This window comes from Buteo buteo, chromosome 10 (genome assembly GCF_964188355.1).
Source record: "Buteo buteo chromosome 10, bButBut1.hap1.1, whole genome shotgun sequence".
NCBI classification, from domain to species: Eukaryota; Metazoa; Chordata; class Aves; order Accipitriformes; family Accipitridae; genus Buteo; species Buteo buteo.
The window spans coordinates 775,248-788,565 of record NC_134180.1 but is presented as its reverse complement, the minus strand read 5'-3'; the positions used below and the strand labels follow the sequence as shown (position 1 = coordinate 788,565).

The 13,318-nt window shown below is 49.0% G+C and overlaps 1 protein-coding gene across 3 annotated transcripts in view; it reads left to right on the top strand.

The window, feature by feature from the left end:
• SBNO2 (strawberry notch homolog 2) overlaps positions 1-13,318 on the top strand; it is a 67,300-nt gene that overhangs the window by 47,468 nt on the left and 6,514 nt on the right. For all 3 annotated transcript variants that reach the window (XM_075037752.1, XM_075037753.1, XM_075037754.1), the window contains 17 exons: positions 206-366; positions 823-956; positions 1,483-1,573; positions 2,933-3,076; positions 3,591-3,708; positions 4,141-4,246; positions 4,440-4,593; positions 4,991-5,167; positions 5,828-5,925; positions 8,404-8,486; positions 9,512-9,712; positions 10,305-10,480; positions 10,672-10,803; positions 11,091-11,226; positions 11,898-12,010; positions 12,528-12,599; positions 13,105-13,213. In XM_075037752.1, the coding sequence (XP_074893853.1) occupies positions 206-366; positions 823-956; positions 1,483-1,573; positions 2,933-3,076; positions 3,591-3,708; positions 4,141-4,246; positions 4,440-4,593; positions 4,991-5,167; positions 5,828-5,925; positions 8,404-8,486; positions 9,512-9,712; positions 10,305-10,480; positions 10,672-10,803; positions 11,091-11,226; positions 11,898-12,010; positions 12,528-12,599; positions 13,105-13,213 (2,205 nt within the window). The remainder of the gene's footprint in view (positions 1-205; positions 367-822; positions 957-1,482; positions 1,574-2,932; positions 3,077-3,590; positions 3,709-4,140; positions 4,247-4,439; positions 4,594-4,990; positions 5,168-5,827; positions 5,926-8,403; positions 8,487-9,511; positions 9,713-10,304; positions 10,481-10,671; positions 10,804-11,090; positions 11,227-11,897; positions 12,011-12,527; positions 12,600-13,104; positions 13,214-13,318) is intronic.

The following is a 13,318-nucleotide window of genomic DNA, read 5'->3' as shown; positions in this document are numbered from 1 at the left end:
TTGCTTGCTTTGGGGAGGGGCATGACTTGGTTTTGGCAATCTGAAATTTCAATGGAACAGAAAGAGTGAATAGCAGGGGTCGGGCTTGTCTCTTCTGTTCCTGAGCAGAGGGCTACAGGCTATTAATATGAGGTCTGCAGTCCTTTTTGAGGTGCTGCATGGGAGTGAAGAACTTGAGTTATCTGTTTTCTGTGTTGTCATTTAGCCAAGATTGGGAAGCACCACCCTGACCTCGTGGTTGAAACGAGCACTCTATCCAGTGTCCCCCCACCTGACATCACCTATAGCCTTTCCCTGCCACGCTCCGTTGCTGACAAAGGGTCACTCTCTGCACTACAGCTGGAAGCAATCATTTATGCCTGCCAGGTATGTGGCTCCACCTTGCCCAGCTTGCATGTCTTACACTAGAAAGAAACTGCCTTTTGGATGGACAGGTGTTCAGTTGCGTTTTAAAATAACCTGTAATATAGGTGATGAAACCTTGGAAGCTTTGGCATATGGCATTTTAAATGCCTTCTGAAAGGATTATTTGAAGCCAGGGACTTCTGTGGGGTCTGTTTCCCAAAGAGGCAAGAACCCTTGACTTTTGTTGCAGAGGGGAGTGCTTTACGTTTTGGGGGCCTGGGGGCCTTTTCCGAGAACTGGAACTTGTGAGCTTGGCTGTGACACTTGACCGTTCCTGCTGTCATTTATCTGAGCAGGAAATGCACTTGCATTGATGGTATATGTGAAAGAGTTAAGTGGTGCTCTTATAAGCTCACATCAAAGCTGTTAGCAAAGGCAAATCTAGTTTAATTTCCAGTTTTGTTCTTGATGTTGCAGCAACATGAAGTTTTATTACCCAATGGCCAGCGAGCTGGGTTCCTCATTGGAGATGGCGCTGGAGTTGGAAAGGGCAGGACAGTTGCGGGCATCATCTTTGAAAATTATCTTAAAGGGAGGAAAAAAGCTCTGTGGTAAGTTGTTGGGTTCTCCCCCTCCTTTTCCCGTAAGACCTTGGAGTTAGTTTGGATCTGGGAGTAAGGAATTCCTTAGTGCTGATGTTGGCTTTATAGTTGACTCATGCTGTGGCCTTGGGTAAGTCGTTTCCACCTCTTTGTGCCTGTTTGCTGTCTGTGAAATGGGAATATTTCCCCTGCAGTGGTGATGGAGAATGAGTCACTATGAAATAGCAGATTACGTACTACTTGGAGTGCACTGTCAAGCCTATCCCCGCTCTCTTTGAAGTCGGCAGAGGAGTATTTGTGGACTTCCTGGGTGCAGACTCAAGCCCCTGGAGTATGGGGTTTTACTGCAGAATACACACAGCTTGTCATAAGTGGCAGACTGGAGTCTGCTGTAGGATCTTGTGTTGAGGTGTGTGGGCAGTTGGAAATGTGACAGTTTTGTACACCTACTGTTGCTTTAGTCAGAGCTATTAATCACTGTGTATGCCCTGACTATCTCTTTAGGAGATAACCAGACCTACGTCTTGCTTTGCAGGTTCAGCGTCTCCAATGATCTCAAGTATGATGCTGAGAGAGACCTGAAGGACATTGAAGCCTCCCACATTCCTGTGCATGCTTTAAATAAGGTAGGGAGAGAAGTTGTAATGTTGTTCTGGAAAATGAACCTACAGTAGCAGTTAGATGGATCTGCCTTAGCATGTAAAGCAGCAGTCGATTCTGCCTCCGTGTGGCTGGTGGCACAGGCAGTAGCAGACAGCAAGCTGCTTGCTGTTCCCTTCTCTCAGCGTGCTCTTCCCACTCTGGACTCTTGCTATTTTTATACACTCTGCAGAGCTGCACTGTAAGCACAGAGCTGTTCCCTGCAGGGAATGAGATATGTCTCCAGGCAAGTGCAAAGTACAGCAGGACTTGAACCTTTTTCCCCATTCCTGAAGAGTCCTGCAGAGGCAACAGCTCCTGTTAGATGTGGTCGTGCTCTGCTCTCGTGGGCTAACATTTCCCAGCGCTGGTTTCATGGAACCGCTTTTCAGACCATGCAAGTAAGGGAGCACATATAAATGCACAGATTGGTGCCTATGAGGGGTCTGCAGACACATGGTGCCATGGCTGAGCACCCTGCAGCTGAGCAAATCGGAGAATTTTCAGACTTTCTTCCAGTTATTCAGTGATGAGGATGAAGTATTTCTCAAAAGAAGCAACCAGCAGCTGTGTAGTGGCTGTTCACAGGGTTCTTCGTAGCCTGTGCTTCAGTCTCTTGTCCAGCACATCAGCCTTGTCTAGGCATGTGCCTGCTACACTGCTGGCCAGTTCACTGAAACACTCTGCTCTGGTTTTTAATGGTATTGAACAACCAGCTCATACAAAGTCAATGGAAACTACATGCGTTTGACACCTCTGAATGCACTCCATTAAAAGACTGAAAGGGATGTTTGTTTTCAGACCAAAAAGGCTTTAAATGGAACTTTCTTCAAATTGGGACCATGTTTTTTTTCCCCTACCTTTCATTTTGTTACAGGTGGGACCCTTGACAGTAAGGCAACAATCTCACCTGGTCAGAGACAAAATTATTTTCTGGAAGTAATTAAAGCGGATGGGAGTGTTCAAAACAATTAAACATTCTAAACTGTTGCTTAAAAAAATGAAGTGACTTCAGTTGGCCAGAAAATTGAAGTCCTAGCGTGGTCTCCACATTTTACTGCATGCATCCAGATGTGCTGACATATTGGCTAGTGGAACTTATCCAGACATTTAAAGTCCCTGTCATCACCATATCTCAGTGCCAAATAGAAGTGCTAAAGACGTCAGCTACCAACAGTCTTTTGTCTGTTCTTCTCTCAGATTGAGTTTTGTTCTTGGAGGCAGGAGCATGTGTCCTGCACAGTCACAGCACAATCGGCAGTATTGATTGTGGGCAAAGGATGGGCGCGACATGCTGGGGACAAGCATCATGAGTGTGTATACTCTTGTTCTTCCTCCTTCTGCAGATTAAATATGGTGACACAGCTACCTCAGAAGGAGTCCTCTTTGCCACTTATTCTGCGCTGATTGGTGAAAGCCAGGCAGGCGGACAGCACAGGACACGCTTAAAACAGATTTTGGAGTGGTGCAGGGAAAACTTTGATGGAGTTGTATCCTTTTAAAAAAACAACCAACCAACCAGAAAACTAGATAGAGAAGAATTGCATGCTTGTGATTGTACTTCACCAAGGAACAAAGAGCTTGGGGCCATCTGAAGTCACTGGGAGCAGCTATGCAGAGCAGCCTGGTGCCTGTGGTAGACATTTAAATGCTGTAAGCACATGCATCCTCCCACGCTCCTCTCTCCTCCTGGGCTGCAATGTTAATGGGAGGAGGGGAAGAACGCAGCTGGGATTAACCTTTTGAGTGTTCTTCTCCCTCAGCGTTACAAGACAAGACAGACCTTGGAAGTGAAGGGAGAGGGAGGGCAAAATGACGTGGGGCTCTGAGGAGCACAAGACTAGGCAAAACCAACAGATTTCATGCTGTGTGGGGAACGAGTCAGTCCTGTTGATATGGGGCTGGTTGTCCAATTGGTTGGAGGAGGCTGGGTTGTATTTTCTGTCTGCTCCCGTCCTCAGGATGAAAATAGATCCTTTCTCCTTAACTGACATTCCCCTCCAGATTGTGTTTGATGAATGCCACAAAGCCAAAAATGCCAGCTCTACTAAAATGGGCAAAGCAGTGCTGGACCTTCAGAACAAGCTGCCTCGAGCAAGGGTTGTTTATGCCAGTGCCACAGGTAAGCTTCTCTCGGCACTGTGTGGGTGCTATGTGTAAACAGTCGCCAGTCACCTCTCTGGTCTGAAGGATGCCCTTGAGATGTGAGTGCATATGCTGAGAGTGCACATTCATGCAAGAAGAGGTGAATGGTGCTGCAGTGCTAGAGGGCAGCCTAGGGTGCTAAAACCTGCCCCAAGCCCCATCACTGTCATTACTCGTGCCTTTTTGGCAAGTCAGACTAATTTCTCTCCAGTTTAACTTATTCCCAGCCAGCTGTTCAGCTGTATGGTGATGCTTGCCCACTTAGTGTATGGAGGACAATGTTTGGAAAGGTCCTTGGGTCTCCTAAGGCACAATGGCAAATGACCATCCTCTTAAGAGTTCACTTTACTTGCATTAAAACTATTCACAACTGCTGTGGTTTTGCTAACAGTAAGTTCTGTTCAAACAGGTGCCTCTGAGCCAAAAAACATGATTTACATGAGCCGCCTGGGGATCTGGGGGGAGGGCACCCCTTTCAGAGCATTTGATGAGTTCCTGCATGCAATTGAAAAGAGGTAAGTCATGTCCGGCATCCCTTTTCACATGGCTTGCATTTTGTGGCAGCCTTTGTTTGGGAGGTGGGTGCAATGCCTGAGAACAGTGTCTGAGGGCAGCTTGAGCCAGGAGAGGTGGTGGTTCTGCAGAGGCACCTACCTGGTGCTGCCCTGTAGCAGAGGAAGGGGTTTCACAGCTGTCTTCCTCTCCCAGGGGAGTTGGTGCAATGGAGATCGTGGCAATGGATATGAAGGTCAGTGGAATGTACATTGCCAGGCAGCTCAGTTTCACTGGAGTGACCTTCAGAATAGAGGAGATCCCACTGGATCAGCAGTACAAGATTGTCTACGACAAGGCAGCGAAGTTGGTGAGCTGGTCCCACTGCAGCGGGGAGGCTGATGTTTAATTGTGCTTTGGGCATGGCCACTTGTTACATTGGAGGACCCTAAATGTGGCCATGATCACAAACTTAGTATGTTTATAAGAAAGAAAAGGGGTACACACACTCAGCTTATGTAAAAAAATAATCTTATACTTTTCTGCTTCTATTTAAAAGTCCCATATTTGCAAACCAGAGCTTGCAACATCATGCTAATGCAGAGAGGAGAGAATGACCAGACTGTTCATTCAGCCTAACACAGTAACATAAATACTGATGTTAAATCAGATTATCAAACCCCAGACTGTTCTATTAACCTCCTGCACAGCAGTAATGAAAATGAAAACTAGGATATTAACTCAGCCTTTCTCGGTATTGTCTGCAGTGGGCAGAGGCCTTGATGGTGTTCCAGCAGGCAGCCGACTGGATCGGCCTGGAGTCTCGGAAATCTTTGTGGGGTCAGTTCTGGTCCGCTCACCAGCGCTTCTTCAAGTATCTCTGCATTGCTGCTAAAGTCCGGCGACTCGTTGAGCTTGCCAAGGAAGAGCTGGCGAAGGATAAGGTGTGGTATCAGAGCCTCGCTGCAGTGGCAGCAGCCATCGATCTTCTGTTACAAGTGATTTTTTTTGTAGTCTGCTACCAAAGGGAGTTCATTATTGTTCAGCTTGACTTGAAAGCAATTTCAAACCTCTTTAAGGCTGAATTGCTCTCCAGATTAACCAGAATGAAGTGCAGTGTCCGGGTTCCTGAGAACATTCACAGTAAATTATACTGGGGAGTTGACATGGCCTCGTCTTCCAAGGCATTACCCACTGTTGGTTCATGGTAGATGTGGGCAAGCTGATCTGAAAGGGTATTTTGGGTCATGTTCAAGCTAGAAGAGGTACCAGGTCCTTCACCTCAAGCATAGCTCTGTCCTTTCATCCATCTGGATGCCACTGGGAAATTTTAGGCAGAAACTACCTAGCGAAGTAAGTTAACTTCTGTAATCAGACTCATCCTCTCTGTTGTGTGAACAGAGGTACGGTTTTGGATGCTGAAAGATTTGAAAGATGGTTCTTCATCAGGAGCCTGGCTACAGGTCCAACACGTATTTGGGACAGGATCCAGGGTACCTGGGACTGTGAAATACAATCTCTTGAGGCTGTAGCTGTTTTCCCTGATACCGGCTGCTACACCCTCCATGACACCTTGCTGTGCCGTCCCTTATGTTTCCCTGCAGTGTATTGTCATCGGCCTGCAGTCTACGGGGGAGGCTCGCACCAGAGAAGTCCTGGATGAGAACGATGGGCATCTAAATTGTTTTGTTTCTGCTGCAGAGTGAGTTAAAAATCCCTGTTTTTCTTCTGGGGGTATGCATGGGAGGCTGGAGGTGTGCTAGGGAAAGCCCTGCCCTGGGGCTGCTTATCACTGCAGTTCTTGAAATGCAGTTTCATAATGCCTCGTCCTATACAAGCAGTAAATGGAGAGGACACATAGCTGGATCCTTGAGGCACTATTTCTTCAGTGTGACTTTATGAGCTAGATCCTGGATTCTGAAGTCTCCCGTGGTCTAAACTTGCACGAACAGCCTGATCCGATTCTACATGTGTAAAAGAATTGGCAGGTGTAGGAGAGCCAGAAATGTGAGCTCAGATGTAGTTCGTGTGGGTGTGACTCTGGAAAACCAGGCTGTTGACACTGAAGAAATGAGCAAGAGAATCTCCTGTAATGACAGAGGCTGGGATGATAATGTGACGTGGCATTGCTGGAGCAGTGAGAGGAAGGAGTTGTCCAAGGAGTTTAGATTTGCCAGTGTTGGCTTTCAGCACGTGTACAAGGCAGGACCAGTGTCCTGGTTGTGTTGCCTTTGTTCCTAGCTAAAAGGAGAGTTGGTTGTGTCTGAAGTGAAGCCAGCAGCAGGGCTCATGCTACCCTTTCAGCAGAGAATGAGGCTTATGCTCCTCCTCATTTTTGCAGCTTTCAAAATAACCAGCCAGTCCCACAAACGTGGCTGTTCCTGCATGATGGGTGACGAAAACCTGGGACATTGGGTTGATCTGTTTCCTCTGTTCTGCAGGTAGCAGGGCTGTTACTGTTTTCTTTTGAAGTGACTTTTAATGCAGGTGAAAGCAATGAGAGATGCCAGAGACAGTATGTGTCTGGTTTAGGCCAAGCTTTCCTCCCTCATTGATAAGGGGGTTGTGTTGGTCTGTGTCACTCTGCTGTCTCCGGTCCATTCCTCAAAAACAGATACCAGTTTGGTGACAGTGTGCAAGGCAGGTCTAACAACTGCTTGGATTGATTTGGTCTCTTGGTTTGGTTTTCATGTCACAGAATTCAGAGGAACTCGGTCTAGAGGACTATGCGGTGCCTTTGGGCCTTGCTCAGTTGTCAAAGGAGGGTCTGTTGGTGATCACGCTTGACTCTGTCCCCAGTTCTAGAGGCAAGAGCTCTTTGTTCAGCAGCATTGGCCAGATAACTGAGTGTCTTCTGGCATCTGCTGAGCCTCCAAATGTGGCGTCCTCATTTTACAGCACTTCAGGGGATTTCTTGAGGGGAGTGTGCTGGGAAGAGGCAGTTTTTTAAAAGATGCCGAGAAACAGGGTTAAAAATAAACAGATTGTTCAGTGAGTGAATACCAGCCCAGCCCTTTGTTTGCAGGGAAGACAGGGAGTGCAACTGTCGGGAAAATGACCAAAGTTTCATGGCAGGGAGGCTCCAGACCTGAGAGTGAGTTTTTGCATTTTGAGCCCAGGGTCACCCCAGCACACAGGACAAAAGGGCCCTACGTGGTGCTGTGTAATCGCAATCATTTAATAGCCAGCACAGGGCTCTGCCCCTTCAGGGAGTGGTGCTGCCTCTGTCTCCTTCAGCCCCTCACACCAAGGGTCTTAGAGCTTCCTCCCTGGTTCCCAAGACTCCCTTTTTCTCACATGGGCAAGGTGTCATATCCATATCTCTCAGCTGTCGCTTTCAACGTGTTGTTTGTTTGGTTTTTTTTTTTCCAATCAGAGCTCATTCAGTGCTGCCTTCTCATTGCACTGGGGGTTCATCCCCACCCAACATGATCAGCATTTAAGCATTTGCTCTTTAATTTGCAGAACAGTCCACAGAAACATTTGTTTTCCACCTCTTCCAATTTTTTCCATTCACCTGAAACCACTACGTATCCGTGTTTTGTTACTTTACTCCGTTTCGTGGGCAAGCAGGCCCACGTCCAGTTAATCAGAGGACTTGGTGGAGCACATTTGTTGGACAGCCTGACGGTGGTCTCTGCTGTCAGAGCATGGAGAGGGGTGGGACACTGGGACTGACTGAATTTTTCAGTAGTGATGTAACAGCTTCCCAGTATAGTGTTTCCCATTTAAAACTCCCTCTTAGTTGCTATATAAAGGTCTTGCAACTTTGGCATGCCACATGGTAGCGCAGAGCCCAGGGTCTGCTCTGCTTTTGTTGCAGTGTCTCCCTCGAACGGCCCCACTCCCTCCACCAGCAGGGAGGCCACAGCAGGGAGCGTTTTTCCCGGCATTACAGTGTTTTGCTTTCCCGCAGCACGCCTGTTTCACAGCTGAGGATCTGCTGGTGCAGCCCACGCTCCCATGGTAGAACCCTTTGGTGAAATGCGCTCAGTCTGAGTTGCTGCTGTTCTGGAGAGCCATGCTGTACCAGTGGCTGGCTGATCACGTGCTGGTAGTTGTGCAGGATTTACCCCTCTTTCATGAAATGTGGTGCTATCTCAAATACACATTGCTACATGATAACCGGCAGATGTTCCTATTCCTGGTAGCTAGAATAAATTTTGCATCTTACTTTCAGAGGCGTCTTTCTATCACTAATTCAGAAGCACTTTCCTTCAACCAAAAGAAAGAGAGAAAAAGGAACTGGCATTAAAAGAAAACGTAAGAGCACACTCCACTGCCCAGCATCTGACCTCCTGCCTTGCTGCTTCACCCCAGCCACTCAGCTTTTTCTTTTCCTTTTTCCCTTTTCCCTACTTCATGCTTTTTGCTACTCTGCCCTGGTTTCAGTTTGCCATCCCGCACATCTCCCATCACTCCCTCTCATCTGGAGGACAGCAGCTATAGGTCATTCACCCTTTCCTCCCTCTAACCCACTTCCCTGTCACAGCGTAGGTCCTCGCCTCCACCACCCAGTAGCTATGCCCCTTTACCTCAGCCACTTCCTTGCCTAGACTGGTGAGCAGATTGCACAAGAGTCCTGGCTGCATGTCTGAAGCCCTCTTGCAGCAAGAGGGGGGTTTTCCACTACCCCTTACTTATAGCATGGCAGGTGTCCTGGGGGGAAAAAAAAATCACTTTCCTGCCAAATTATTGGCTGCGGCTGCAGGTAAGAAGAGTTTTGGATTTCTCCTCCAGTGGGATGTGGGAAAGGGGGAAGAGGGGACAGCAGCAGTGGCAGATTGTGGAGGTTACCCTGACTGGCTGCTGTTGTGGAGCAGCCTGTGCAAGCTGGTTTGTGAACCTCTCACGTAGCAGGGGCGTGTCTTACTGTGCTTGGAATTAAACAACGTCCCGAAACGCTGGCACCTTCCCGTGTCCTGCACATTCCTCTGGAGGCAGTCAAACCTGCGGACTCCTTCCCCTGAGGAGTTAGCACTGCTTAGAGCTGGCTGTGTGTTCATCCTGACGTGTGCAACTAGCTTCAGCCCTGATAAAGATTGCCTTGTTCTTCCTTTCTCTCTCTTCCTTTCTCTTTCTCTCTCTCCCCCCGCCTCTCCCTCCCTTCCTAACTGCCTCCCAACCCACCCAAAAAGCTCTGTCTTTCCAAGATCAGCTGTTCATTTGGGGCAATCTCAGCTTTTTTGTGATTTCTCCTCCTCCTCTTTCTGAGCTGGCACTTGCTGTTCTGCATTGATGCACGAGGCTGGGGACTCTCCCTTGACACTGCTCGCTCTCCCTTGCAGGGAAGCAGAGGGGCCGCTGCGCCAAGGCTCTGAAAGGCATGTGTGACCCTGTGGGTGTGATCAAGATCAGTGATGACAGCAGCACTGACTCTGACATGGGGCTCGACAGTGACTTCAACTCCTCCCCGGAGTCTGTGTTTGAGACAGATGATGTCATCTTCGTTGAGCACACCTACAATGGCTACACAACGGAGGACAGAAGTAAGTAGAGCAGCAGCACAGGGTTAGCTCCTTCCTCGCTGGGGGGAACTGGGAACCAGAGTCATTTCATTCTAGTGCATGGCACCCAGTGCACAGGTGTGCAGCTGGAGGCAGCCACCCACCCCAGTACCCTGCAAGCACAGACAGCGGCAGATCAGATGTGACCCTTTTGCTGGCTAAGGGGATTGCAGAGTCAACGAGCTGATGTGAGGAGACTCTCTTGGTGTCTTCCTGGAATGGTGAAGCTCCTTCTGTGCTTGCGACAGCTTTACAGTCTTCGCTAGATTTTATCCTGTGATGGTCAAACTTGGGCTTGTGAGGTTGATTCACATTAACCTGCTGTGATCAGTGAGCAGGAGGAATTTGCCCTGCATGTTCCTCCCCCCACCAAAACATGGGGAAGCATAGAGGGAACTCACTGCATGCTCAGCAGCATTTATTGCAAGTCAAGGCATCTTTGCCTGCTCATCAGATAGTCCACCCAGAAGCCCTTTCAAACTTCCTCCCACAACCCCCCCGCCTTTTTTTTTTTTTTTTTTTTTTCAATTTGCAATTACCAGGTGACTCTAGACTTTTGCATTTTACATTGCAGGTAACTTTCACATGCTGCCTTCCCAGAAAGAGATACATGGCCTGAGGGAGCTAGAACATGTGGAAAAGATGAAGCAGGACCTCCTAGCAAAAGTAAAAGCACTGGGCAAAGAGCTACCTCTCAATACCTTGGATGAATTGATCAATCACTTTGGGGGCCCGGAGCATGTGGCTGAGGTACACCTCACAATCAAGAGTATATGTTGATGGCACTGGGTGACAGGAAAAGGGGCCAGCAAAGGGGGTTCCTCTCCTTGCTTGCGATCTGAAAAAGCTGTTGAGAATTGACTTTGTAAATTGACTTGCTGCACTGTGCAGGTCTCTCCCCTCTGCTAACAGCCTCTCTCTCTTCTGCGTCGTTTGTGCAGATGACGGGGCGGAAGGGCCGGGTGGTTTGCAGACCGGATGGCTCCGTCATGTTTGAGTCTCGTGCAGAGCAAGGCCTCTCTATAGATCACGTCAACCTGAAGGAGAAGGAGCGTTTTATGAAAGGGGAAAAGGTGAGTCAGGTTTGAGCTAAGGAAACTTCCAAACATCTGCACAGTAGCGAGTACACTGACAGGGGAAGGAAAGGGAGGGTGCCTTTGCATGCTTGTGCCTTTCCAGCCTCGGGCCAACAAGGCTCTGCAGCTTTCTGTCCATCTGTTTGACCTGCTGGAAGGTGACAAGGAGTCCTGGGTCCCTTCATGGGCTGGGGCTACTGCTGTGCTTTGGGCTGTTTCTTGAAGCAGTTTTGCAGATGTCCAGGAACCTCTATCCTTTCTCACTTCTTGTCTCTCTCCCTTAGCTTGTAGCAATAATCTCCGAGGCCTCCAGCTCGGGTATCTCTCTCCAAGCAGACAGACGGGTGAAAAACCAGAAGCGCCGGGTCCACATGACATTGGAGTTGCCGTGGAGTGCAGACCGGGCCATACAGCAGTTTGGTGAGGGCTGAGTGTTCTTGGTCACTGTCCCCTTCCCCTGAATGTTGTTCAGACCATGAAGCCCCAGGCAGTCCTGGGAAGGAAAGGCATGCATGGCTGCCTGAGCCAGGCTGGTGCTGCTGCTGGGACAGGTGTATTTAGCTTTCTGAGATACAGCACCTTGCAGAGCCCAGTGCTCCTCTGTTTTGCCAGGATGGGAGTGCAGACACACAGCAATTGTGACTGACTTCTCTTGTGGGGAAGGTTTGTGTTGACTTAATGAGTGATTTGCAGCGTGGGAAGGGGGAACTCTCCTGTACATGTTAGCAGTGTGTCCCCATGAAACATGCTAGGGATGCCTGGGGATTTCTGTTCCACCCTGGGGAGGCTCTGTAGGATAGGGAGGGACAGTTCCTCAATACATGAGCACAAAAGAAATAATGCACATTCTAGCTGAAGCTGGGGAGTCACTCCTCAACCTGAGAGGGTCAGGGCTATAAACTCAACTCTGCCAAGGTGTCAGGAGCACCAGGGTGATGAATGCAACTGTGCCTCTGTCCTTTTCCCTCCTTTGAAAACCAGCCATGACATGGAAAGTTGTTTTGGTGCTCTCACCTCTGCTCAGCTTCCCTTCCGATACCAGACAGGCTATACCAACCTCTCCTTTCACCTCTGCTCTCATGTCCCTGTAGGTCGAACGCACCGATCAAACCAGGTTTCTGCTCCAGAGTACGTCTTCCTTATCTCTGAGCTGGCAGGGGAGAGGAGGTTTGCATCCATCGTGGCAAAACGTCTGGAGAGCCTAGTAAGTGCCCTGCAGCAGAGATTAACATGTCAGTTCCAATTCTCTCTGAAGAGCTTCCATTGCTGTTCCCACTGGCATGGCCAGTGTAACTAGTACAGGGGATTGCATCACCCCCAACTGAAGGCATTGCAGCTGTGGAATGCAGAAGGCTTTTAGCATCCTGGGATTTGGGAAAGGAAGTGAAGAATATGTAACCAAAGCATCAGGAGGAATTTCAGGGAAGCAGAACCCAATTCCAGATGCTGGAATTCCCCCACTGTTACAGGAGCATACACCCATCAGTTTCCAGAAAGCTGATGAAATAACTAATGGAATAATTAATTTGTTTCTGTTTCATTTTTATTCACTTCTGATAAATCCCCAAATACGTTGGTGAAGTCTCAATATTCCAGAGGAACACTGCCTCCCCACAGCACGTTCTTATCCTGGCCTCTTCCGAGACTTGACTTTGGCCATCCTTCTCTGGTGTTTTGCAACAGCTAAAAGTAAGAACTTTTTGTTTGGTTTGTCTTCCTAGGGTGCCTTAACTCATGGAGACCGCCGGGCCACCGAATCCCGAGACCTCAGCAAGTACAACTTTGAGAATAAGGTAACTTGCGGCTGTGCTTGGGCTAGTTCAGCCAAGGATGAGTTGAAGTAGTTAGCAGCTGCCTTCAGTGGGAGCCAGAGCCAGAAAGATCATTGCTGGCATCTACAGGCAGAATCTGGCCTAGCAGCTTCAGCGCCCAGCTCCCCGCCTGTAGCCCCATGTACAGCACACAGAACTGAGTTAATGATCAGTGTCGTGCATCTGAGCACCACGCTGGTGGGAGGGTTGTTCTCCCACGGGGGAGCTGGGAAGGGTGCTTGGGCCTCTCCCCCCAAGCTGGTGCCGGCACCGGGGTGCAGACATGCAGGTTCTGTACTCTGGTCCCCAGAGACAGAGGAGGCCCCTGACACACAGCTTCCCTCTTGGCACAGCCACCAGGTTGGTGGCCTTCCTGGAGGCGATGGCTTTCTCCACAGTGCCAGCAGAAGTGTTGTGACACACTCAGTCCACTCCTGGGCTGCCAGTGTAGGTTTGTCCCGTGTGTGACTCTTGTCTCCTTTCACAGTACGGGGCTAAAGCACTAGACAGAGTTCTCTCCACTATCCTCAACCACACGGAGAACAGAGTTCCTGTGCCCAAGAGCTATGATAGAGGGGAGGCTGCGTTTTTCCGTGGTAAGATCATTACCAGCTCTGGGATTTCTTCTGCATCTTGCCGGCCGGGTTGGTCTCAGGTTTGGGATGCCTGAAGAACCGAGCAGAAGGTCAGAAGGAGGGAAC